The sequence below is a fragment of the Melanerpes formicivorus genome, unplaced genomic scaffold, assembly GCF_026170545.1.
Source record: "Melanerpes formicivorus ecotype bairdi unplaced genomic scaffold, bMelFor1.0.p_v2 SCAF_20, whole genome shotgun sequence".
In the NCBI taxonomy this organism is placed as follows: Eukaryota; Metazoa; Chordata; class Aves; order Piciformes; family Picidae; genus Melanerpes; species Melanerpes formicivorus.
The window spans coordinates 7,998,748-8,024,993 of record NW_027142372.1 but is presented as its reverse complement, the minus strand read 5'-3'; the positions used below and the strand labels follow the sequence as shown (position 1 = coordinate 8,024,993).

At 39.2% G+C, this 26,246-nt stretch overlaps 2 protein-coding genes and 1 long non-coding RNA gene across 6 annotated transcripts in view; 1 reads left to right on the top strand and 2 right to left on the bottom strand.

Moving 5' to 3' along the window:
* Positions 1-885, bottom strand: part of DPY19L3 (dpy-19 like C-mannosyltransferase 3) — a 34,299-nt gene extending 33,414 nt beyond the window's left edge. For both annotated transcript variants that reach the window (XR_010988839.1, XM_068150641.1), the window contains exon 1: positions 660-885. The gene's annotated coding sequence lies outside the window, so the exon portion shown is untranslated. The remainder of the gene's footprint in view (positions 1-659) is intronic.
* The window catches only part of LOC137447268 (uncharacterized), a 77,018-nt gene continuing 50,872 nt past the window's right edge, over positions 101-26,246 (top strand). The window contains exon 1 of the long non-coding RNA XR_010988840.1: positions 101-264. This is a non-coding gene — a long non-coding RNA (uncharacterized lncRNA). The remainder of the gene's footprint in view (positions 265-26,246) is intronic.
* On the bottom strand, positions 4,151-25,350 carry ZNF507 (zinc finger protein 507). 3 transcript variants are annotated; one of them, XM_068150638.1, is made up of 7 exons: positions 25,265-25,350; positions 19,959-22,087; positions 18,714-18,819; positions 13,671-13,785; positions 11,522-11,626; positions 8,301-8,435; positions 4,151-8,150 (listed from the first exon to the last, which is right to left on the bottom strand). In XM_068150638.1, exons 2-7 carry the CDS (start codon positions 22,080-22,082, stop codon positions 7,787-7,789), a joined length of 2,949 nt encoding a protein of 982 aa, XP_068006739.1. In that variant the 5' UTR covers positions 22,083-22,087; positions 25,265-25,350; the 3' UTR covers positions 4,151-7,786. The 3 variants fall into 3 exon arrangements, with proteins under 3 accessions (XP_068006739.1, XP_068006740.1, XP_068006741.1); XM_068150640.1 differs by having other exon boundaries at positions 7,940-8,019; XM_068150639.1 differs by lacking the exon at positions 11,522-11,626.

Below are 26,246 nucleotides of genomic sequence, written 5' to 3'. Positions count from 1 at the left end.
AGGTAAATGTGTGAGCATATATCCAAGTCGTCTTTAAATGCCGGTGTGTAGCAATCCTATTAATTAAGTTACACAGGCAAGATGGTCATTGTAACTACACTCTTTTTTTTTTTTTTTTTTTTTTTTTTTTCCATTTTGCAATCTCAGCCAGCTGTCCTCAGTGCCTTACGCCGAAGGGAACGGTTTTGCCTGCCACATTCGGGGAAAGCCTCGACAGGATGCCGGGAAGGGAACGGCCCGCCTTAGTCCGCACCGATGCCTGAGGTGAGGTGCGGCAAAGCAAGGCTCTGCGGCTGCAGGCCAGGCTCGGGGGGCACGATGGAGAGCCCGGGCAGAGGCCCTCGATCGCGGCGGTACACAGTGGGGGAGACGAGAGGGCGGCTACTTGCGAGACCGCCTGACGCTCCGCGGACCGACGAGGAGAGGGAAACAGCGGCAAGGGGTGGGCAAAAGCAGGAAGGGGAGGCTGGAGGGCCGGGTCTGGGGCACCCCCAGCGGCTGGGGCGGGCCCAGAAGGCCGCGAGTAGCTCTGCACAGCGCCACCTTCCAGCCCCCAGCAGCGCGGCTCCCCGCGGCCTGCGCGGCCTGCTTGGCAGCGGCTACACTGTCCACCCGCCTCCTCCCCTTCCCCTCCGCGTCCACCCTGACGGGGCCGATACCTGTCGGCGCTCCGAGGGCCGCAGGCTGCTGCAGCGGGGCGGCGGCTTCTTCTACCGGCGCTGCCTGAGCGGAACCGCTCGGGCACCGCCGCGAGGAGGGGAAAGGGCGGGGGTGAGGGCGGTCTTTTTTTGGCCGCTCTCAGGCAGAACGGAGGGGTTGCGGCAGCCGGAGCGCGGAGCTCGGCGCGGGCAGGGGCGCGCCAGCGGGCAGGCAGCCGCCGCCCGACCGGGGAAGCCCGCGCGGGGAGGAGCTGCGGGCCCTGGGGAGTGGGCGGGCTGAGAACCGGGGCCGGGCTGCGGTTGGGGCGGCCTGTCCGCGCCTTGCGGCGGGGTGCGGGGCGGCACATGCCTCGGTGGGGTTTGCTGGCGCTTTGGACTTCTGCTGGCGGGTTCTGCGAGAAAAGGTCCGGCGGGGGGAAAGTCGTTTGCGAAAGCAGAGACAGGCAAAGTCGCCTAAGTCTGAAACTTGTCCCTCCCCACCCCGAATGGAGTTTTGAAAGTTTAAATGTGAAAAGACGGGCTTGCAGCGGGCAAGGGCTAGCACCTTCCCTGGGCTGCCCCGGACTGGGAAAATCGAGTCAGCAGGGCTGGCGGTGATGATGGGCGGCTCGATCCCATGAAGCGCTTCTGCGCCTCCTGCGCTGTGTCCCCGTGGGCGGTTTGCCTTCAAGCAGGCGGGAGCAACGGGTGTCCTCGGTCGTACTGTCCCGCTGGACTGAAAAGTACTTGAGTACATAACTAGAGAAAAACGGAGTGGCAGACACCCCCTCTGCTTTGATCCTCTAGGATTACTTAGAGAAGACAAATGCGATGCCGTTTTGCCCATTATTCTAGTGATGACACCTAAAATACAGTAATAATTGCGAAGTATCACAGATATCCTCTTTTTGTCAGAGACTAGAGCAACGTTAAGTTAAAAAAATAATCCTGTATCACGAAGTAGCTATACCTCAGAGTTATTGTTCAACATAGTGAAACAGTGTATTAGGCAACAAGTGTGTTTCAAGTTTTGAGGATACAGAAAAAGTAAAGACTTCTAGATTGACATTGATCTTTGAAAATTGTATTATAAAATGTAAATTAAAATACATCAAATTGTAGTAAGCCATCAGTAATGCTGTATTATAATACAGCATAATATATAGTATATATATAGTACATATAATACACTAATGCTGACTGTATACTTGCCAGAGCAGCAAAAGGGTATTATTTACCAATATTCTTATTGCTCATTGTATTCTAGTTAGGTTGTATGGTAGCAAAGCCTTAAGATTAGTGCTATGTTACCCATAATCCTAACAAATGTTTGTCAAACACCTGCAAACTGTAATGTCTAGGAAATGGATGAATGAAACTTTCAATTCACTTCCTTTCTACTATTTGTTTTCTCTTGGATCGTTACATTCAATACTGTAGAAAGATCTACTGTGAACTTGAAGCACAGGAGGACTCAAGTTCTACCTCAGTAAATTTTGAGTTTAAACCTGCAATCTTTTTAGTTGCTATTCAGCAGCCATGCAATGTGCTGCATGCAAGCATGACAGGTTTCTAGGTTATCTGTTTTTTCTACTTTAAAAGTTTGTCAAATGACTGAAGTTTTGCTTTTGGGCAAAAGCATCTTATTATTATACCAGTTCTGAGGCTTTTTAGCTAGCCAAGTCAGTATTAATGGTGTTTCACTTTCTGCGTGGCTCAGTGTGGGAGCTCTTTTCTAAATATGCCTAGAAGGGACTGCACAAAAAAAAAAAAAAAAGCAAAGCATGGTGCATTAACTTTTCTGCAATAATTCTAACTAAATACTCACCAGATATAACACAGAGTGATACAAATTCCACTCTAATCCATTTTGTCCTAATTCCAGGAGTATTACATTAATCCAATGTTAGGTCAGTACAGTTCTATCCCAAGCCATGTGCCCAGTCCCATTTCTGCATGAGCTGCAATGTTCACTAGCAAGCTCTCTGCAGCAGCAGCCCCACTCTGGGTTGGCCAGCACTGGTAAGGAGGGAAGGTGTCTGATAAGATGTGCTTCACAATAGGTAAGTGTCTTCGGATACCAGTTGGATCACACATTGCCAGGTTATTTATGGGGGGAAGTAACTTCTTATGAGTCTATTCTGCTTTATCAAGGGGAAGTGAATAAGGCATTTAGCCCAATGAATAGGATGCCACATCCTACTACAGAGACTTTTCCCCCCAAGTTTTGCATGACAGAAAATGTTAAAATTCATTCTGTAGCACTGCCTCTAAATCCACTTGTAGTTCACATTTTGTACTTCAGTGTATCTGTCCCAGGACCATAATAGTAAATCCAAAATGAAATAAAATAACCTGTTTATGTAAATGTAAATCATGATAGTAAGAGCATTGAGTAAGTGGAGTCTGTTCCAGCATAAACATGTCCAAAAGAGGCTTGCCTGTGGCACCACCAAGAAATGAAGTCCGTTCCCCTCAGGCAAACAGGCATGCATGTGTGCTCCTTTGCCAGCACACCCTGTCCTGCTCATGTTTATTTAATGGCTCCGTCCAAACAACTGAAGTCCTGTGTGGCTGAGGGAGCTGGGGATGTTTAGTCTGAAGAAAAGGAGCCTGAGGGGAGACCTTATTACTGTCTACAACTACCTGGAAGGAGGTTGTAGTGAGGCTGATGTTGGTCTCTTCTCCCTAGTAACCAGCAACAGGACAAGAGGAAATGGACTTAATGGGTTTAGATTGGACATTAGGAATAACTTCTTTACTGAGAGCATGATCAGGCATTGGAACAGGCTGCTCAGGGAGGTGGTGGAGTCACCATCCCTGGAGGTGTTGAAGCATGTAGATGTAGCACTTCAGGATATAATTCAGTGCTTGTGGTAGTTGGGTTATGGTTGGACTCAATGATCTTAAAGGTCTTTTCCAACTTAAATGATTCTAGGATATGATAGTACTTTCTCTTCTCTCTCCTTACCAGCAATTAGACTTTTTGTTTGTTTGGTTTTGTTTTATTTTTGGAGTAGTTTTCCTCTTTTGTTTTTTTTTCCCTTGAAAAAGATGGGAAAACTCCAGCAAGGCCATGAAATAAACTCTCTATTTAAAATCGGGTTGCAAGATATGTTTTAGATTATGTAATGGGTAAGCAAGAGTCAATCACTTACCTCAAAAAAACTGCATAATGCTTTCTCTCCATTTAAATTAGAGAAAAAAAATCACAGCTAGCTTCATGATGAATTTTGAAAGTGCAGTTCTGTCCTTCAGCATTGTCCCATCGTTAACTGCACGCAGGCTTACAAGTATTTTGACTTAATGGTCCTGTATTTCATCACTACAATTACTTTTATGAAACTTGTATTAACAGTATTAGAACTGTAATAACTTGACACAAGAGTGAGAACTGGCAGTACAGTATTTCAAATACTTTTTGATTTAAACAGATCCCATCTTACCCTAAACACCATTTCAGTGAATTTTCCATATTCATATTCCATATCGGTCAAATAAAAGCGACGAAGCAGTTTAACAAAAAAATGTTTATTACCAAAATACATTATTAAAGTCAATACATGACAAACTCCTGTAAAGCAAAATAAATTATTCTAACATTGTACAGTATTTCAGAAGGTAGTTAAAGTAGTACTACAGACTTTGCTTCATAGTTCCAAACAGTTGTCTATCAGGAACACAATCCTAGAGAGAGCTTAAGGCATGCAGCTTAATGTGCTGGGTAATTTTATAAAATGAAGGTAATCCTATTTAATAAGGTAACAGTGTCAGAATTAACTGCAGTCTTTACATGTCAGTTTTCTAGATTTTTTTTTTTTTTTTTAATACTTTGGCTATAAAAGCAGTGCCATAGTGTTACAATACCTTTTCTTAAAAAAATACATGTACCCATGTCCATGAATATCAAATGCAAATGCAAATTTCTATTAAATATATCTTAACAAATGTTACTTTGAGCACCAACTGTACATTTTTCTCAATGATTAAATAAGTGCTTCTGAAAGAGGAAAATACAATAACTCTGAATGAATTCCACTCTTTTTCCAGGCCAAGCATAACTTGGAAAGATGAAATATGCACCTGTTTACCTGTATAGTCTGGTATGAATGAAGTTTTCTCTTTATTAGAAGTATAGGCATTTAAACAAAAGTTGCAAGTTATGGTTTATATCTCAGAATAAAATCTAATTTAAATAAGCAGGAAGTGACTAGATGGTCATCTGACACTGCTGTGTTAGAAGACCTGAAAATATTTTAAAAGCTTAAAGAAAGGGAAAGACTACAGTGTTGGTGACTTTGAAATGTGCTTAAAACCCTTTACATAACATGCAACCAAGCCAACCATATACTTTCTAAAGCAGATAACCTGAGGAGTAACTTGCTTTCTTCAGAAAAACTCTACTTACTTCACATGCAGAACTTCTGATACAAGTCCATGGGAATTGTGAGTGGGCAACTAATGGCAAACAGCATGGAGACAGTCAAATAAAAATTGATCTCTGTGCATAAGGGAAAGCATTATTTGCTAGCATTTGATAGGACTGACAACAGTTTTGAGAGGCAATTAGCATTCTTCTGTTTTATAGGAACACATGGTCAAAAAGAAAAAAGCAACAAGATGACAAGGAACAACTGCAAATAGACACATCCTCCTTAGCAATCTCCCTACGAGTCCCGGTGCATTATACTTAATACTGCAAATGTGGCTTGCACATACACCAAAATTGTTAATTTGGATTCAAAGTTACTTGTTTTTTAAGTCTTGGTTCACTGCTATTTTCTTCTTAGCTTATGAATGCATGTTTTTCACCTTTTACTAGCTGAGAAACCTTGAAATAATTATCCCTTTACACAAACTTAATGTGATGTGACAAAATGTTTCTGTTAATACTGACTAGTACTCTAGCATTACTACAGAATTTGTACCTTCCATTTTTTCAACAAATGGAATCTCTGAATGAGAAAGTTGAGATATATTCCAGAAAAGGGTAGTAATTTCCACATGAATTCTACACTGAAGGTAAAGCATTGGTGTCAATAGGACAGTATGAATATCCCATTAAAAGTTTACCATCTCTAACTGAATTCAAGATCATGTAAATAAACTATGCAAAATCCATCTATAGGAATATGAAAAATAACTTTTAACCAAAAATAATGTATACTTACTTCACATATGTATTTAAAACATCTCAAATATCTGACACAAAAATACTTTGCCATTATTTTCTGCTATCAAATTTATAAAGGAAATGAAAGATAGTTACCCCAAAAGAACAAATCAAATTGAGGAAATAACTTGAAAACAAAAATCAAAAAACTTACTTGGAATCTTAGGGCTGTTACCCTGGACTTTAGATTTTGTGCTCCTTTATGAAGCTGTAACAAGACTTGCTTTCCTTTCCTGTTTGCCACTTGGAGTCAGTGATTGCGCAATAGAATGTACACTATGTGTGACACCTTCTTGGATTTACAGTTGTAGCTTATTTCTGCTAGCAGATACATATAAACAAACTAACCATAAAATACTGTTTTTTTCTAAGAGTCAGTCAGTTTTTAAGTAATGAGCTACTAAAAATCAGGTAACTGCATCCCCGTGTCAGGAGCGAGGCATGCTTCTGTGCATTTGCCATTCATCAAAAGCAGAAATATGTGGCCAAACTAGAAGTTTTAAATCTGGCTGCTAAAGGGCTTCTTTGGAAGTGCTACTGCTTCACTTGATTTAAGCATATATTTCAAAGAATTTAAGTACCCAACTTTATAAATAGCCTCAACGAAGTTGCCAGGTAATTAACCGGTATAGCAGTATCTCAAACTGATAGATGAATGTCTTCTACTGCAAACTGCTGCAACTGCCAAATCCCCCCAACAAACAAAACCCCAAAACAAAAGCACTGTAATTTTAAAAGCTAAAGGATTTAAAAGGGAGGAATTTCTGTGTGTTCCTCAGGAAACAAAGTAATCCCAAATTTCCTTTAGGAGTCCATTTTCTATGCACCAGCAAAATGTATTCTGGAAGTGACTGGATACAGTTTTTGCTAAAAATATTGTTTGCCTATTTTTTTTTTTAAAATATAATTTTGCACAGGAAGATTGCTCCATCTTTCAGTGAATTATTTCTACAGCTACAGCAGATGGGAAATTTAGACAGCCAGTGGGATTTGAAGGAACTCCAGAGCATATATGCATTTCTCAAAATCCCACTTTGTGCTTACCTACATCTTTAAGGAATCTATAGAGACTTAATGTACATCTCTTTGTGGCAATTACTGTTAATATCTTGTTCTCATTAAACAACACTGCTCATACATACTGCAAAGTAATCACCACAAATTAAAAGTGACATATGATAAGCCTTTTTTGTTTTTTTAATAGTTCTGCTGAGTGTGTCAAGAGAACCATTAAGAAACAGCAGGTCATTATTATAAATGATCTTTAACATGCTATCAGTTCAAAGATAGCAGTTTTTTTAGTTAGGATCCAATCAGACAAATAGTAATTAGCAAAATACTTTTAGACTACTCAGCTCCTGCTCCTCTAAATCGATAGAAAGGATAGCAGTCTTTGTTGATGGATGACCTGGAGTTTGTAAGGCCCTCAAAATGGACTGGGAAAAATACAATGCCTATGTGTGCATGCAGGCATGCACATGGCCCCATCCAACTCCCCTCTCCCTACTTTACAGAATCCAGGCAGTGGGGTATCTGGTCTGTTGCCAGTTTCAGAAAAGAGGGTAAAGAAGTTCTTTGCTGAAATACTTAGAAAACAGCAAAGAGGGAGGAAGAATAAAAGCTCTTCACTTGATACAAAGCTTTCATACCTTTGGATTTTAACTTACTGGTCTAATTACTGCATTATTACTGACTAGTACCTGACAATTAAAAAAATTTCAACAATCCTACATTCTTGGCACCATATAGAGAAATAGCAGGTTAAAACAGACCATTCTATTCCCCATTCCTTATATTTATCTCCTAAATGATTCATCGGTCCCTGGTTAAAATATTGTACTCCTATTAAAACAAGGACTCAGGATGACAAATCAAGTTTTGCTTGCAATCTTTTTTAACAAGTTTCTCAGGCAAAAATTAGCAAAGAAAGAAAATAATCACTCTAGGAAACCCTTTCTGTAACTTACTGCTTCACTTAGTTTGTGCTCTGAGTTGCGCTGTGGTCCTTATTAAGAATGATGTTTATGATTTCGCCCTCATGTTCTTTCATATGATCAAGCAGATTTTCTTTGTTGGTAGACTCAAAACCACAAATGCAGCAGCAGAAGAGAAGAACACAATATTCTGTGCCAAGATGGGGTAGAGTGGAATTCTTTTCTAAACTGCATGAGGTATTCATCAAGTTAGGTTTTGCATTTTCATCAGAACCTGAAATTTCATTTGTAGTCTGGTTAATAGACTCTGTGAAAGACACCAAGTTGTCTGAACTTCCTAGTATAGGTACTGTACTTTCATCTGTGCCTTCTGATAGGGTTTTGTCAGGGAGCTGTCCTTGAAACCTGAAATAATAATAATAATAACCAAAAAAAGCCCACAAAACAACAACCAAAATGTACAGCTGTTGCTTTTTGACAGGATCTTTATTTTGGGTGAGAGTTGGGTCTTTTGAAAACTCTAAATGATAGGGCATGGAAGTAAGTCAGACATACCTGCTGCTTTGTGAGATTGCGTCATTAATAGCCTTGTTCACTTGTTCATAGTTATAATTTTGGTCACTTGCATGTTTCCACATGTGGGACTTCAGGGATGGAGGATGGCTACATACATATCCACAGAGAGAACATCTAGAGAAAAAATGTGGAGGAAAAAGAAAAACATTTAAAAGTTAATTTTTATTAGTAGTAATGGATTAGCGAACAGAGAGATACATATCAATCCTCTTCTCAGTTCCACTTTTCAGTTTTAGATCTCTTTTGTTAGTTTGCAACATTTCCTCCTGAAATGTATTTTTAGGGTCTGAGAAATTAATTTTTTTTTCTCACTTCTTAAACAGCTGAATTACAGTCTTATCTCCTTAGCCTGTTAATACTGTTGAAATACTGAAAAATGCAGTAGTTCTGATGACTGCAGAAACAGAGTACATCGGTGTGGTATCTAGCAGGCAGGTAATGAGCTCTCTTTGCCATTGCTCTGAATCAAGCAGGAGCTGTGTAATTAGCACTGATAGTTTTAATTAACTAATAAAGTCTTCCCTGCTGTAGCATATATCAGTTTAGTTAAGGATCACAAAATTTTTGAAGTTGACCTTTTGAGATCATTTAGTCCAATCCACCTGCTCAAGCAGGATCAGCCACAACAGGTTGCTGAGGACAGCATCCAGTCAGATTTTGAATGCATTTGCAGATTGAGATGCTGACAGGTAGCAGTTTTGTTCACAGAGTTTCCCATCAACTCCAGGGACCACAAGACTAAATTTTCTGTTTCCCTAGGAAAGACTGTCATACACAATAAAGAACAAAACCTTTAAGAATAAATCCTATTCGTGTAGTAGTGTATATTTAGAGACACAATCCAAGATTGATCAAATCCTTGGACTTTTTCATATGTCAGAGGAGATTTTTTACAAGTATTTTCTCATATGATAAATTAGTCATCTTAGCACGAAGGAGATGAGTGATACTGTGTGACATCACCCCAGAACTGAACAGTACTTATGGCAACGGTGATGTAGCTCCCTGTCTTTGGATGAGGAAGCTACTTTGCTTCGCCACCTGCTACTTTGGATGTCTTCAGTTTGTCAAATCACATGGAAAAGACTAGGATCAATGTTTTCTAGAAATCAAAGTCAACCTTGTTCTATTAAATTATAGCATCTTAGTCTATCTCATTCCTCAATGACAATAAGATGTTTTTTGCTCAATCAATATGTTACACTATGACGAGTCTGCTAAAATTAGTATTATACTATTAATTCAAAATACTAGTAATTCAAAATGATACCTGCCTGCTAGATTCAAAAGACCTCTTAAAAAACCCCACCTGGAAACACATAAACAAGTATTATATCATACAATTCAGTAAGGTTTTACCATTTCTCTTAATGACAGTAGCATACAGTCCTTAAATGACTTGCAAATAATCATAATAATACAGAAACTAGTTTTGCTCAGCAGAAGATTGTGAAGAAGAGCAAAACTGGTGATCACAAGTTTGCTGAAGGCATGGTACATTGCCTTGCTTATGTAGCAAGGTAATTCTGTCCTGCTGGGTAAAAACAGGCATGTCCTTCTAGCTCACTTTCCTCTATTATTTGATCTAGAATGTTCTCTAAGCTATTTTCCTCCTAATTTGGAGCCTTGTAAAGAAAATGGATGCTTTCAAATATAGGCAAATTCACTCTGAGGTTGAGAATCTTAATGTTTCTAATAAGGCTGTTATAAAACAGTGGCATCATTAAAAGTAAGATAAAAGGCAGATAAAATTATTTTTTGGCAAAACACAAAGATCAGCAAATAATCTCAATTCCATTCTATATGCACATGTACTCCACTAATATTATATGTTTTTTTTGCACCACTAACACAGGTTGGTCAGTGGGTTGGTAACACAGCAAATGAAGCTGTGTTTTATCCCTTTTTAACTGCAGTCTCATTTTTTTGAAGTACAGTAATTTACTCAGGTGATTTACTAATCAGATGATGAGCCAAATGCTGTTGACTGCTTCAGCATACAGTTCAAATCAAAGACACAGAAACTCAACAGCATTTAGCCTGTTGCACTACAGTTTACAATCATGTAGTTAATGTATAGCTACAGCATATGCAGTATATTCCCAGAGAAACAAAACTATTTAACCATTGAGTTTAGTAGAAGGACCCTTTCAATTCTATAGCATGATTTGCCCTACTGGTTGACCTATGTTGAATTATTAACCTCTGCTGTTCAAGTGTATCCTAAATTGACCTACTGAGGAAACAATGATCTTACAGCTTTTGATAAGATTATTTCCTTGGGGATGTAGGGACCAAAGTGTGGAGGTTTTCAATAATCTTTGGAAATACTAAGGGTACTCAGTAATACTGTATGATGACAGTGAAGCAAATAGAGCTTAGCACTACTAGGAACATTTTGGGGAAAAGATGCAGTGGAAGGACTTTGAAGCTGTAGAAGCAGACTTTTTTGAGAAGAAACCCTTATGTGAATGCACTTTATTTGGATTCTTCCTATTGCTCATAAAATCTTACCCTAAGAAATGTTCAGAATATTCATGATTTTCTTTCTCAGCTTTCATTTTTGTTGCATATTAGTTGTGAGCAATTGCACTTATTTGTCCCAGCTTTCTCTCATATATCTCTCTCTATAACACACATACGAACGGACAGACTGTAAAGAATGCACCTCACTTACACATAATGACTATTCATACCAACTCTTAAATAGGGCAGGGTGATGCCAATCTGGATTCTAACTAGCAAAGTCTGTGCCTAGACCAGGATATTAAAGCCAGGGAACATTCCTGAATACTGGAATTTAACAATCTACAATGTTAATTTTTAGAAGTGCCCCTGGCATGGCTTTGGCACATACATTCTTCCAAACAATTCTAGGCATGCTTTTGTAATTCACACGGTCCAGAAACTGCTTGTAATAGGCAGTTTATATGCAACCACTCCATTCAGGAAAGGAAAAGCTAAATACTGTACCAGAGGGAGGTTGTGGACATGTTTAATTATCATCACTGTGAATACTACATCAAGTCTCTTTCTTTCTCTCAAAACAAATAAACAAACAACACCCCCTCCCAAAAAAAGCTACTGGAACAAAGAATGAATCTAGGAAATAAAAGAATAGAAGCTGAACCTTGCTTTGTATTTTAACATAACAAAATCACTACTATGACAGCTTTTGCCCCATTAGAACCATTACATACTTGTACTGTTCCATTAGCTGCACTGCCTGATGCTCCTGGGGGTGGCGCCTCATATGGCATTTCAAGCTATTCATATTTGTGGTGGCGAAGTCACATACTCGACATCTGAAGAGACAACAAGAAGTAAACTAATCTGATAATTAACTGCTAGCACTATTTCAGAAATAAATAAATATGAGAAAGTGAAGGTTTCTGGAATGACTACAGTTAATGACTAACAGTATTTACATAATCCAAGTGATGACATTAACTTTCAGTTTTTGGACCGTGAGAATCTTTTGCAGCCCAAAAAAGCCTTCTCCACCTTGCAGCAAGAATCACTAGGCATATGGACTATGTTCCTCTCTGACATCTGTTTTGTGTGCCTCTACTCAAGTTGGTAAGCATCACAAAGTATAAGGGAGATGTGGATGAGCCTGAATGGATGCAGCCCTGATGCAAGTTGCTTGGCTATATTTATGAAAAGGCAGAACATGTCTGTTAAGAGCTTTAAGGAACACAGCGTATGTAGAAGTAAGTCTTGCTCCTCAAGAATGCATGTGCTACTTAATGCAACAGCCATGTTTCTCATGCATTTTAAAAGCTAAATCTATTCAGTAATAAAATACCGCAGTTTCAGAGTGTTGTATCTGAAATAGAAGTCAGGGACAAGATCAATACGTTTAGATTCAAGTGCCCTAAGACAAGTGTGTCACATAGTGCTGTCTACATTTTAATTTTTTTACTTCTATAAAACAGCTTTTTATAAAACCCATACATAAACCAGCCTGGAGCTAGATTTAGATCCCCAAGTATTACACAAAATACTATGCTATTCATAAATATCAATATACTACCATATGGGCTTCATGTATATAACATGCAGAAACAGAAGTCATCAAGCTCAGCTAAAACTCAACCTATTTGTTAAGACTTTAGTAGTTTGTTAGGTTATTTTTTTAAATAGTAAAATGCCCAATATTTACTAAGTCAGGTCTATAGAGTAAACCAGCTTGAGATTGCAGAATACTTACCTTGAGATTGCTCACTTTATTTTTGAAAGGACTTAATTGTGCAGTATTAAAATCCAGAAGGTATCAAATCTGCAAAAATGCATCACTGGAGGCTATATATACAGTTTAATTTCCAGCAATTTTTGTCAAATAAATAAAATATATTTGCAGCTATAAAAATAGCAACAATATAGTGGGCTCTTATCTGATAATAAGAAAGGCTTGACAAATACATGTTTCAGAGTATGAAATACCATGAATATTGAATATTTATGGTTTTTTTTTAGGCTGCAGCTTAAATATCCTGGCAGGTCTGCAGATTTGTCTAAGGGTTTTATGAAAAAAATAATAAGAAGAGCAAGCCACATCAGTAGATGTAAATTTAATCTGCAGCATTCTGTATCACCAATGAAAAGTTTTCAAGTTCCTAAATCAGAAAGGCTGGCTAACATCAGAAAACTATCATATATAAGACACTACAGTGTCTGCTGTTCCAACTGCACTAAGAAAGAAGTGATGGCAATATGAAAGCTCCTGAGGAGAAAAAAAAGATTCTCTTTGTATTTCATATTTGCTCCCTGAGCAAACATCTTGCAATTTTTTGCTAATGTTATGGGATATCATTATAATGCACAAATCAAAATACAACATGTCTTCTGGGTTTGTTTATCTGAAAGAGAGTCTCTGGCTAAGCTCAACATTTCAAGGTGTAGAGTTTCCAGAATTTATATTAAAAAGACAGAAGTATATTAGCTCAACAATTCTATTAACTCAGATTTATTTTCTAGCCACTAGAGAGGGACAGAGATCCACACTGAATGAGAATAGATTGAATTTGCAGGAATTTATGCAGCAACCAATAGAAAAATGCATGCTTTATTTTTCTGCTGGGGATCTGAGCTGTAGCATTATGTGTGATTACAGGTATCAAAGTTTCTATATAAATCTATGTAACATCCTTGTAGAGAAAGTGATAAAGTCTGATCCTAAGTGAGTATGTTAATATTGATTGAAACCTGTGAAAAAGATGAGAGAATTAGTGACAAAACAAAAGGCAGACTTTTGCCACGTGCTGTAGGAGTCAACATGCAAAGTTAGCAATATGACCATGATAAATCAACCATGTAGCATTAGCCAGCAATACCTGAGACACTTACCTATATGGCTTATCTGAGTTGTGAATTCGTCTGTGATTTCGTACACCAACGTAAGTTGTGCTTGTGTAGTCACACACATCACATCTGTACAGTTTCTGAACTGAAGACTTATTTCCTATGTGAAACAAAATCCATTATTTTAGAGTTGCACTCAGCATTTTAAGAGGGTCTCAGATGATAATTTCTGCATGATTGAATTATGAAACATGAGTTAATGTTTTGAAGTAAAATTTTTAAACATCTATAAATATTTAATACTTTTAAAGTATTTTGAGGAAACTGGCAATGGGCATAGAGATAATAGACTGCCATGTTCTTCTATATTCACCCTTCATGCTCTTTTACATTTCATCTACTGAAATTATGATAATTTTAGGAAACAACATTCTTCCTCTCTATGCAGACCCTTCTCTTCATCCTGCAGTTGTGTTAAAATCCTGTGTTACAGTAAAAGGTGATAAAATGTGGGAAGTGCTGAACCCAGCAGTATCACTGCTTTGCAGAATGAACCAAATCAAAGGAGATGATGGGTATTGAGAAAGTACAAGTTTCCAACAGGCAAACATAGAATAGCAAAATTGTCTCCCAAAGCATCTAAATTTTCTTTATCAACCACATACACTCACAGTTTCAGAAGAGTCTGAGATGATAAAAAAAAAACAACCAAATGTGTTAAGAAATAATTTGAAACTTCTCCAAATTACTAAAAAGCAATTCTAACAAAAAGAATTTTTTTCCTTTCTAGAATAAAAGAGACTGTTGAAAAATTAATGGTTTCTGAGACAAAGGCTAATGACTAATTTACCATAGGAAAATGGGTGTCTATAAGTGCAATTTGAGTATTTTTAAGGTATAAGTATGTTGACTTAAACAGTGCTATTCCTGCTCCCTCACTGAATAACAGAACTGATTGGGGTTAAAATATTAACATGTGGGAAGAGGGATGGTATTTTTTATACAGGTCATTCTCCCATTCCAGTCTATTGTGCAGCCTTAATGCACCTCCTAAATGAGAGAACAGCATGAAACAAAGGAACACCAAGGTTGCACCTGTCTAAATCAGCTCTACTCTAAAAAGAAACATCAAACTAAACCCAAAGAGTTTTCTTTTTTTCCTTCAAGTGCAAGTAAGATGCTCAAGTTCATTCTATCTTCACACCAAATTGTTAGCTAGCTGAACAAGTCAAGCCATTACTCTCAGTTATGTACATGAACTCTGAACAAAGTCTGATAGAGATACTTGGAGAATTTTTCTGGTGGGTAAAGATCAATACTAAAGTACATCCCCAAACCAAAATAAATATACAATTCAATAAATAATGTGTGGGAGACAAAGTAAAGCTCAAATCTTGCAGTAACAGACCTCAAAAGCACTTCAGGCTCATGTGAAGCGTATCTCCAGCAAAAAGAAAACATTACTTTGTGTGGTGAAGGGGCTTACTACTAGTAGCATATACCAGAAGATCCCAGGTAGAACAGTAAACAAAAGCTCTCTCCTGAGTCAAAAATACTGAACAGATTTTTTTAAATTTAATTTGCTCTGGAGTTTCTTCTTGATGATGCTGGACTCCAGTAACCCAGAGTGAATCCTTTCATTACCAAAGCAGCAATTAAGAATCTTTACAGTAAAACTCTTTTTAAGGAGACAGAGCAGAATAACCAGTAGAATGAGTCATCCAAAATGGAAGTTCAACTTTTCACTTTCATTTTTTTCCCTCCACAGGTGGGCAAGGATGTGGGATATAGTCACACAACTAACTTCAACAGTAAGGGGAAATTACTACTACTTAAACTTTCCCTCCAAAACCCAGCACTTCTGGTTCAAGATGTAAAGCAATTAGTTAGGGCTGATAACACCAGAGGGTCATTCTGAAGAATATATAGTATATCATATAAAATAAAATAGCAATCTGAATACAGAGACAGCCTGAAATAAAATTTGAATAATTCTGAGTGTACCAATAGAGCAAGTATTTTATATTTTCCCCTTTAAAATATGACATTGTGCTCACTCTTCTAGCATTCTTATAAAGTAAGATATAACATGCACTCTTTGCAAGTCAACCTTAAAGTAAAGTATATCATAATTTTCCCTATGATATGCTCATACAGTTAAATTTGTTTTCTTTAATGTGAATTATCAAAACAATCAATTCTATAGTTGGAGATTTTGGAATTTATATTTCTACAATTATTCTGTTATGAATGTTGAAGACTGAATGAATACAAAGACATTTACTAGGCTGCAGATCTATGGGAGAGCAGGGGTTGTATGAAGGTCAAGCTATTGACTGCTCTACTTCAATGGGGTTTTCATCTTAAATTCTGCAACTTTAGAGTAAACTGCTTCCAAATGCATTTTCTGTTACAAATTTGGTATTTTATTGCACAGGCAGCTTAAAACTAATAGTATCTAATGAAATTTTTAAAGCATTACGCAAACATTATCTATGGCATAGTTAAAAGTGGCTATCCACCCAGTAGAGCTCACTTAGGAGCAATTATTTACACCGATCACTGTATTTATTCCTTCCACCAAATACACATAAATAATAATACATCATATAAATCTCTCACTGTTGCTAAGTAGCAGTTGTTTCTCCCGCCCCCAACACTGCCATATTTCTTGTGGGTTTCAGGCCTTTTTAGCTTTCTATATAGAGAATATAAGGTCTCTTAAAAGTGAACAGGGAAATGACAGATCTTTGTTCTAGCAGCAGTAACAGGTGCTCCTGTAATGCTGCTTATTACCCTATTCCTTCATTATTAGACATTTACAATCTGAACATATCCAGTGTCATAATGCTCCCTTTCAATTTATTGTACAACCATGATGAATAAAGAGACTTTTAGGACTAACTATTTCATAAACAAGAAATGAAACTGTTCCAGCTCAGGCATCTTTCACATAAACAGATGCTATGCCATAAACTTCTTTGTTTTGTGTCGCTTTATAGGGATGACATCTGTCTGACAAGAGATTGCTGTACTGCAGTGGTGTTGCAATTTGATTATAAATTGGTTCTGAAAGAATTTAAGAATTCCACAGTATGAATTAATAAAAGTTTAAAAGGAGAATAGTTTTCATTCAAGCCACATGACTAAATTTCACGTGAAGCAAACAATCAATTAAAGTTCAGGGCTCTAACACTTTTATAATATAATAATGAGCAAAAAAATATTTTTAAAGAGTCTCTAAAGTAACTAAACTGAAAGCAGGCAGTTTTCTTGAACAGGAAGTTCAACTTCTTTCATGGAAGTTACAAAATCAGGATACAAACTCGAAAACCACTTAATTAAAATATATTGTCTTCAAAAGCTTATAGGTATCTTGATTTTCAGTCACCTTAACAGGACTTAAGCTCAAATAGGTATAGTATTCCCCCAAATCTCTGTTGTTTCAGGCTTTGTGAAGTAGTTTTTCCTGTATCATGACATCTTTAAAAATATTGATTTAAAAGAAACAAAACACTGTCATTAGTAATAGTCCACGTTGTGGTCATAGACATTTGTAACCAGCTAAACTAATAATGTTGATTTTTTTTTCCTAACACTTCCATTAAAAACATTTATGCTATTTCTTCTGAAGAAAGAAACCCACTACTTAATGAGGAACATTCCCACTACCAGCAGACCCTTGCTAGCCTCCTTCCTATCTCCAATAACTTCAGAGTCACTTGAGCTCAGGTCTTAGGGTTGTAGCACACACTACAGACCCTGAATTTAAATGCCTTCTGCATTGATGAGAGCTAAAAGGAATTGGGAAGGCTGAGGCTGATAAGGTAATTAACTTTTGCGTTTCTAACTGGTATACTGAAAGCCAGAAACAGAAGCAGTGTGAGCTAAGAGAACAGAAGTCAAGAGTTAACAATCTCATTCTACTCTGGTGTCTACCGTGCTGCATTGGACAAATCATTAATGGTTCAAGCCATCCACCCTGGCTCATGCTGGTTAGTGCCTTTTTTTCTACAACTAGCTGCATCAATTTCAGAGATTATTATATTTATCAGCTGTAGTGGTGAACCCAAAAATTTCAAATGCAATTTAAGTATTATAATAGTGCACATTTTGCTATCTAAACAAAAAAAGAGATCAGAATTAGGACAGAAAATAATGGAAAAATGGAAGTACTTCCTATCACATTTGTTCAAAAGTGACTATAATTACTAGAACTTTTCCACAGTGCTCGAAAATGGCCAAATACTAATAATTACATTTTGCCTGGAGAATAAAAATGCTGTAAATATTTTCAGTAACTTCAACTCACCAAAGGGGAGGATGCATTCAAGTTTCAAAATATTGGGCCTCCAGGGTAATTAAAGGATTTTAAGATGGTATTTTTTCCTAAACATCAAAATGTGGCTATTTTTGACCCCTGATTTCACTACCTTAACATATCAGGGGTTTGTTTGGGTTTTGTTGTTGCTGTTTTTAAAACCAACACTATTAAACTGTAAGCAGATACACAGTTAAGCATTTAGAAAGTGTCTACCTACTGTTATCCTGGCAACTATTACAGATACAGGTTGCATTTTTAGAATGCCTTACGTTTGCCTCTTTAGAGCTAAATAAATTGACTCATTTTGGACATTACTATAACTGAACAGAAATTTCTAAACACAGAATGAACGGTATTGTACTTATATGCTGACAGCAAACTACTACAGTGAGTGTAAAAACAAAAAGGCTTTCTTTTGTTTGCTATAGGTGATTTGGAAAATATTGTAGTGGCTGAAAGAAGGAAAAAAAAGATTTTTGTCTTAAAAATTCAGAATACTACTCCATACAAATAGTTTTTCCTAAGAAGAAATGCAAGGTCCAATGATGGGTTAAAAATGCTTAACTACCAATAAATGTCAGCAAAGTACCTGAACACTGACTATGGTTAAGTTTTGCATGCTGAAAATCTCATGCATTTAAGGTTATGGCCAGGCATGAGAACATCTCAGCATGAGCAAGATTTAAAGCACTTTTACACAAAAGTATAGCAAACAAAGATAATAAATGACTTTTTGTAACTTCAAGTGTAATTACAAGCAATACCTTCTCTTTCATCTAGTTCATTGGAAACTATTAGTTTGTTTGATGTAGCTGTGGAAAAGACATCTGGAAGACTATGTTGTTCTCTTTCATGATTTCGCAGTTGGCTCTGAAAAAAACAAATTCCCACATTTAAATACACCACTACAAACATACACTGATCACTTCAAAGGTTGCAATGATTTCTGACATTGTTACTCAAGTTTTAATGACAACTGTTATAAAATGTATGTTAACATACATATGTATATATAAAAAATATCCCTCAGGTCATTTTACTAGGAACAAACACAGCACTTAACATTAATAACATCAGGGATTGATGAGAGTGACTGGGAGGATTTTGTTTGTGTTCATTTAGAAGATAAATTTCTTTCTTCCCACATTCTCACAGAAAAAATGGCAAATATTTCTTCCTCCAAAAGTAGTATACTCCAAAGGCAGTATTACATTAGAGGTTAGAGGATAGGTTATGTGAAAACTGACTCAATTTTCCTATTGCCTAGCACCTGAAGAATATGTTATTCCTGTTTCTACTTGCTGGGGAGAGGGAAGACAAAGCCTTTTGCTACTCTACCTGTACATTTTTTCAAACTAGGACTAGCCAGCAGTAAATAGGAGCAAATTTGCACTACCACTGCCTACAGCTATGGATTCTATATTCCAAAGTACTGAACTGAGTACATAGGAACACACTCACCAGCACAAACGCCTAAAATAATGATTATAAAGCAGGGAGAAGTACATTATTCTGCTCTGATGTGTAAGCTTTCAGATCTAAGTTCTACAGAACAACCAGACCAACACAACAACAACAGTAAAAAATGAAAATAATTTCAGTTTCAAAGTGTTTCATATTACCTCCAAATGCCATGATTACTTTTGCACACACTCACAACTAGCGGGCATGCTAGAGCACTCAAAGTTCCAACTATAAATTCTCTAACACTTCCATTTCTTCCTGTAGTTGCTACGTGTGGGCAGAAAAACAACATGATATTAATATGTCCATAAGAGATGGTTCTCACTGAACAACTTATGTGAAGAAGCAAGTTTATTTCAGTGGGTAAGCAGAATAATTCTAGCTGAATTGTCTATCTGGAAGGTGCTGCTGGCAATAATCCCCAATTGTAACAAGAAGAAGCCAGGATGTCAGACTGCATTAAGTTACCAAGAGAGATTCCCAGTTATTAAAAAAGTAGCAAAATAAGTTATTGAGCTATTATAGAGAGGCACAGGAAAGTTTACCTTATAATGAAAGGATTCTTCACATTGCTTGCACTGATACATTCTTGTTTTGCAGTGGTTGATCATGTGGCTCTCTAAGTCCTTACTATTGTCAGCAATATGTTCACAAATAGGACACTGGTACGGCTGCCTCTGACGATGGACTCTCAAGTGCTGCTTTATGTAGCCCTTATTTCCACTGCTATAATGACAGAGGCGACAGCGGTAGGGTCGATCTGCGTTAGGTATATATTCTACTAGGTTGCCTCCAGAAATATTTGCATCGTTTGCGTTTTGGCATTGTGCGTTGTCCTGTAATTCTTTCAAAATGTCATCGTCAGAAGCATTCTGATCTGTCCTCTCCTTCAGCTTTTCAATGACAGTGAGTAGTGACATACTGATGCCCATTTTAATTGGTGCTTCTGATAACTCTGACCTATCTTTCTGTATCTCAACTATTGTACACTCACTTTGGTTTAAGCCGCTCAACTCCTCTGAAGGATTCTTAAGCGAGGATACTACTTTAGAATGAGCCATGCATGGGCCGTTTGCTACTCCCTGTCCTGCACCTGCATCTATGGCATCTTCTCCAGTCAGAGTCCTGAGGCTAGACCTTGTTAGTTCTGCAGCTCTGATAGGCATTGTAACGAGAGCTTCTGCAGCTAATGAATGCAGTCGTAAAGACTCTGAATTTGTCCTTCTTCGTGCGGGAGGTACATTTTCGTCAGCTGTTACATTTTTACTAGAGCTTGATTCATTATCTTTCTTCTCAGTATTATTCCATCCTATTATTACTTCTTGAATTTCATCTGAACGATAAACTTCATCATGTTCTTCATGGGCAGCATTGGACTCATCTGAGATTAATTTTTTTTCTGTTTCAATGTCAGTGTTCATCAAGAAAGGCTTTTGTAAGACACTTTCTTCAGCACCTGGCAAACGCTCTACTATTACATTAACATGACCCTTTTTATTTGGACTACAATTGATGATTTTCTGTGCTGATGAAAGTAGGCTATCAGTTATCATATTATCCTGTTCTGTATCTGATACAGTCTCCTCTAAAACCTCTGTAGTAGGCGAATGCACTACAGACTGATTTAACAGCTCTTCGTCTTTTATGTTTGTTCCTACTGGTGATTTACATGACAGTTGCTCAGAATTGCAAATCTGAAGCTGAAGAGAATGTTCACCATGGATATCAAGTTCACTGTTTTCCAAAGAAAGAACAACTGTATCCACACTCTGAGGTGTGTGAGTTACAGCCGCCTCTGACAAGTTGGTAGTTTCATTTTCTTCCTCAAAGATAGGATAGGAGCAGTCAACCTCACCAGCATGTTTCCAGGCATGTGTTTTCAACATCCTTTGCTGACCACAGGTGTACCGACAAATTAAACACCGGTACATGCCATACTGCTCATAAGTGTACCACTTCCTCCTACCCATTTCAGGCGTATGAGTGGACTGAGTTGCATCTTTACATTCCAGATTTCCCGTCTGATCAGTCCCTGATTTGGCATTTCCTTCCAATGGCCCTTGCAAAAATGAACTTGCAACATTTACACATTGCTGCACTTTTGTCTGGATGCTATTTTTACCATCATTCTCGTGGTAATTTTGGAAGTGAGATTCAAGTTCTTCTTGGCTTTTGGAAGCAAAATGACATTCTGAGCACATTAATATCACTTCGTTTTTCTGCCCATGTTGCTTTATATGTTCTTGTAGCGTTAAGAGAGAAGGTGATAGAAGCTTACATAGACTACACTGGTAGCACATCACCTTTTTTTTGCTTTGTGGAAGACACTCAGTCACAAAGTAATCTGCTTGTAACTCTTCAGTCTTTTTAGTAGCAATAACAGATAGCTCAATTGTTTTAGCTGGGATTTCACAAAGATCTGTGTCAAAGGACTGCGTAGAAGCATTAGGATGAGAACGTTTTTTCCCTATTAAAAGGCATCTTTGTGACTTCTCACTTTCAACTATTTTGCTTAGTTTCTGAATAACATGGATTAGTGGATCAGTTTTACATTTTCTCTGATCTTCACTGCTCTGCAGCGTTGGGCTAATGACTGTTTCAGATATCAGCACAGCTTCCTGTTCCCCAATATTTGGCATCAAGACTGCAACACTGCTTCCTTCTTCCATAATACCTAGGAGAAAAGAGTTCATAAAAAAATCAAAATGTATACCTGCACAGTAACAAAAATACAACCCAGTACTATTTAGATTTCTCCCTCTAATGAATATGGAAGCCTTCATAAAAACTTTTAGAATAGCTATATAAATAGGCAAAGATTTTGAGGACATGTAGTGGATGCTGTTTGATATGGCTGGACAGAATAATTCCAAGAGAGCCTATAACATCCTGCTTCCAAGCTCTACAAGGGCAAGAAATATTCTTCAACTATAGGCTGATTAGCATTGTTACAGCCTTATCATTGTCTCTATGAGGCCTCCACACCTGAATGATAGACATTTAAACATATCAATCAATAGTAATTGGGATATTAATGTTAAAAAGCCATGGCATGATATGAAGATGCATTCTTAACACTCTGATCCACTGATGTCTTCTAAATCAAATGACAACTTGCAACAATGAGCAGTTTTCCTTGAAATGTTAAGGGGGAAAAACGGTAATTCTGGTATTTAGTTGCCTTAGTCATTTTGCTCTGACTATATTTAAGACAACTCAAATGTCAAGTCATACTCTTCATGGCAAACGTAATTTTCCAGAAAAGGTACTCATTGTAACTTTTTCTACGGTTCCTTAATTCTAGGGAAAATAATTTTGAACTAAAGTTGTTGGGTTTTTTTCCTGTTTTGAGGGAAAGCTAAAGGCCATGGGTTAGCTGTTTGGGTGGGTTGGATTGGTTGATGGGTTGGACACGATGATCTTGAAGGTCTCTTCCAACCTGGTTTGGTTTATTCTAGTATTTCCACTTACGCTTCCTCTAAACAGATCTAACCAGAAACCATAGGCAATAATGTGGTACTGTTGGAGGTTAAATTAGAAGCCAGTATGTACACATTTACATGAAAACATACTTTGTGACGTGGGCAAAGCTGTGAGGTGTGGGGTGGAGAAGCTGTACAAAAAGCCTTACAGTGGAGTTTACCTCTGAAAATCTGTCTAAAATGATCCTATTCAAGTTCCACCATATGCACACATATAGTTTAGACATAATATGTAATTTATATGCTATATTTAAAATTCAGAACTTAGAGATGCCATATTAGCATCATGTGTTTCTGGTTTTGTTGTTGGCTTTGTTTGCTTGTTTGGTGTGGTGTTGGTTTGTTTTCTTTTTAAGACACAGGCCAAACCAGAACTTCCAGAAGTGGTTCTAAAGACCCAAGAAATCCACTCTTTCCTACTTACTGATTTTGTATGCAGCAATATAATGAACCTATGTGAGTGGGCTCTGTGGTTCCCCTTTCCCACTACAGAAAATTTCTGGGCAGAACCATTCAAGTTACCTTAAATGTGTGCAGAAAAGGGCAACGAGGCTGGTGAGAGGCCTCGAGCACAAGCCCTATGAGGAGAGGCTGAGGGAGCTGGGATTGTTTAGCCTGGAGGAGGCTCAAGGGAGACCTTATTGCTCTCTACAACTACCTGAAGGGTGGTTGTAGCCAGGAGGGGGTTGGTCTCTTCTCCCAGGCTACCAGCACCAGAACAAGAGGACACAGTCTCAGGCTGTACCAGGGGAAGTTTAGATTCAAGGTGAGGAGAAAGATCTTCATAGAGGGAGTTGTTAGGCATTGGAATGGGCTGCCCAGGGAGGTGGTGGAGTCACCATCCTTGGAGGTGTTCAAGAGGGGATTGGATGAGGCACTTGGTGCCATGGTCAAGTAGTCTTGGGTGACAGGTTGGACTTGTTGGCCTTTGTTTGAGGTCTTTTATATCTTATTGATTCTATGATTTTATTTGCCATTCAATTTACAATTTAGGCTATTATGAGAGCTATCAGTATAAGCAATATTCGTATAATTCACAAATCATATATTCATGGATCCAACTGCCATAGGGTAACTGGATGTACAATAACTAGAAAATGAAGCTACCAACTTTTTTGGTCTATGTGACCCCTTTCATGTAATAACTCCAATTGTATAATAACTTAAAGTAAGTTTGTTATTATTTGAAAACCATCCTCTTCAGTTATACAAAAATACTTTGCTATTTGTTTAATATTGTCTGTAGTATGATTAAAAACTTGATGAAAAGTAAGCCAATGTGCTTTTCTCCCCGAAAGCAAATTTAACTGCATAAAGTGCTGAACAGAATAAGATGTATTTGAAATATTTTCAGCTTGAGAATGAGCTAAGGAAAATTATAAGCACATGCTGCTACTTTAAATGATACTTGGTTCTTTAAAAACGTTGTAAGTAATGTTGAACAGGCAAATATTTCCACAACCTCTTTCATCTGAAAGCAGCACAGAAACTAAGAGAAAACATAGACCATAGAAGAATTATGCTGCCACATATTGTTGCCACGTCGAAAATGAAAACACAGAGAATACCAGCATGCGTCCTTTACCTGACCTACAGAGTTATGAAAATACGAGGTCTGGGGGTGGGAATGGGGCCTGTAAGGGCAGATGCAGAGCAGAGGAAAAGGCTTCTGTGCTGGACCTTCCCGATCCACCTGTGCCAAACACCCACTCGAGCAGCATGGCACAGGCAAGGTGAAATGCCTTCAGGTATCGGAAAAGCCAACCACCGCTTTGCACAACAATATGATTCGGAAAGGCCGGTCTGATTACATCACGGCTCTCGAGGGTTGGGAAAACTTCATCAGTGGGAGCTCCGTGTTGCCAAGTGTCACCCCCAGGCAGCGGAGCCCTTGTCCAGGGACTGCGTCTCGGAGCCGTCCGGCCGCGGATCCACGACGCTCTCTTGTGGGTCCTCCCTGCCTTTCCCTGCCCTCCACGCTCTCTGCCGGCCGCACCTGCCGCCACTCCCCGGGCGGACCCCGCTTTATATCGCGCAGGTGCCGGCGGCGGGCCCCTCAAGCAGTGGGCCTGACGCCGCAGGGTGGGCAAGAAGCAGCGTCCTCCGCTCCAGCAGCTGAACTGCGTAGAGTTGGGCCGCTAGGAAGGTGATGCCGTGAGGAGGATACGGGAGGAAGACGGCCGGAACCGAGCGCGGAGAAGGCTCCGCCGCGAACCGCAACCGCCCGCGGCTCCGCACATGGGCTGCGGCGTGCCGCCCCGGGGCCTGCCTGCCCAACACCGCGCCTCGCGCCCTGCCGCCCACCGCCGCCGGGCCGCCGCCACTTCCCGCTCGCCTCGGCTGGGCCGAGGGTCCGCCCTGCTTTTTACCTGCGTTTTCATGAAGAAAGAAATTTTTTTCCCCTCACCCCTGACCACCGCTTCAAGATGGCGACAATGGAGTCCGTGTCACGTGACCGGCGGCGCAGGTCAGGTGACCGGCGGGTGGGCGCTGCCGCCGCGCCGGCGGCTCCGCGTCGTTGTCACGGAGACGAGCGTGGGTCCTGCCGTGGCCGCACCCCTCCGCGTTCGTGACTAGTACTGCAGGGCTACTGCAGGGCTACTGCAGGCTCGTCGTCCCAGGCACCTGTGCGGATGGGGCTGTTAAGGGTGCTTGCCGGCCGCGGTGCTTTGGGCCCTTCGCCTCCGCGCTGGCTTCGGCCCTACGGCCAGACGGAGCCCTGTCACGGTGCGGTTGTGGGCCTCCGGTCCTCTCCACAGACCGCTGCCACCGGCCTCGTGAGAGAGCAATATAGGTGTGTCATCATGTCTTAGATTTCCTCTGAGCAGCGGAGAACCGACAGCAGTGCCCAGCCACTCATGATGGCCTGGTGTAAAGTGAACTGGTGGTGGTTACGTTGCAGCTCCTGTGCTTAGGTGATCAGACTTCTTGCCTTCCGAAGTGAGGAGTTTGTGAATATTTCAGTATTCAGTGCCAAGCCAGGCAGCATGATGCACTTCAAGAAATGGTGTAGTCTCCCAAAGGGTGTTTTCTTTTGGCAGAGTTTTCAAGTGGCAACCAACAAACCCAACACAAACCCCTCCATGTTTTGGCTCTAAAATGACAAACTGGTTTCCAAGTGTAAACTGTAGAGATGTGATAAGGTTTAGTGATTTAAGTCAGCAGGAATATGGAGTTGCAAGCATATACTGCATGTTGGGGGGCAACGTTAGAAGCTGCCCACCAGAAATGTATACTGTGAATTTGTGAGTTACCCCATATAAACCAAAAAAATCAGGGAATAATATGCTTCAGAAGTGGTTCATGACTTAGTAACAGCAAGTAAAATCTAATTCCATTTCCAGAAAGAGC

Bases quoted from the DNA above. Each gene is read 5' to 3' on its own strand.
- ZNF507 (XM_068150638.1), bottom strand. From the start codon at position 22,082: ATGGAAGAAGGAAGCAGTGTTGCAGTCTTGATGCCAAATATTGGGGAA. The intron at 18,820-19,958 runs GTAAACTTTCCT...TGTTTTTTTCAG, and splicing joins AAGAATCCTTTCATTATAAG to AGCCAACTGCGAAATCATGA. The intron at 11,627-13,670 runs GTAAGTGTCTCA...TTGTCTCTTCAG, and splicing joins AACTCAGATAAGCCATATAG to ATGTCGAGTATGTGACTTCG.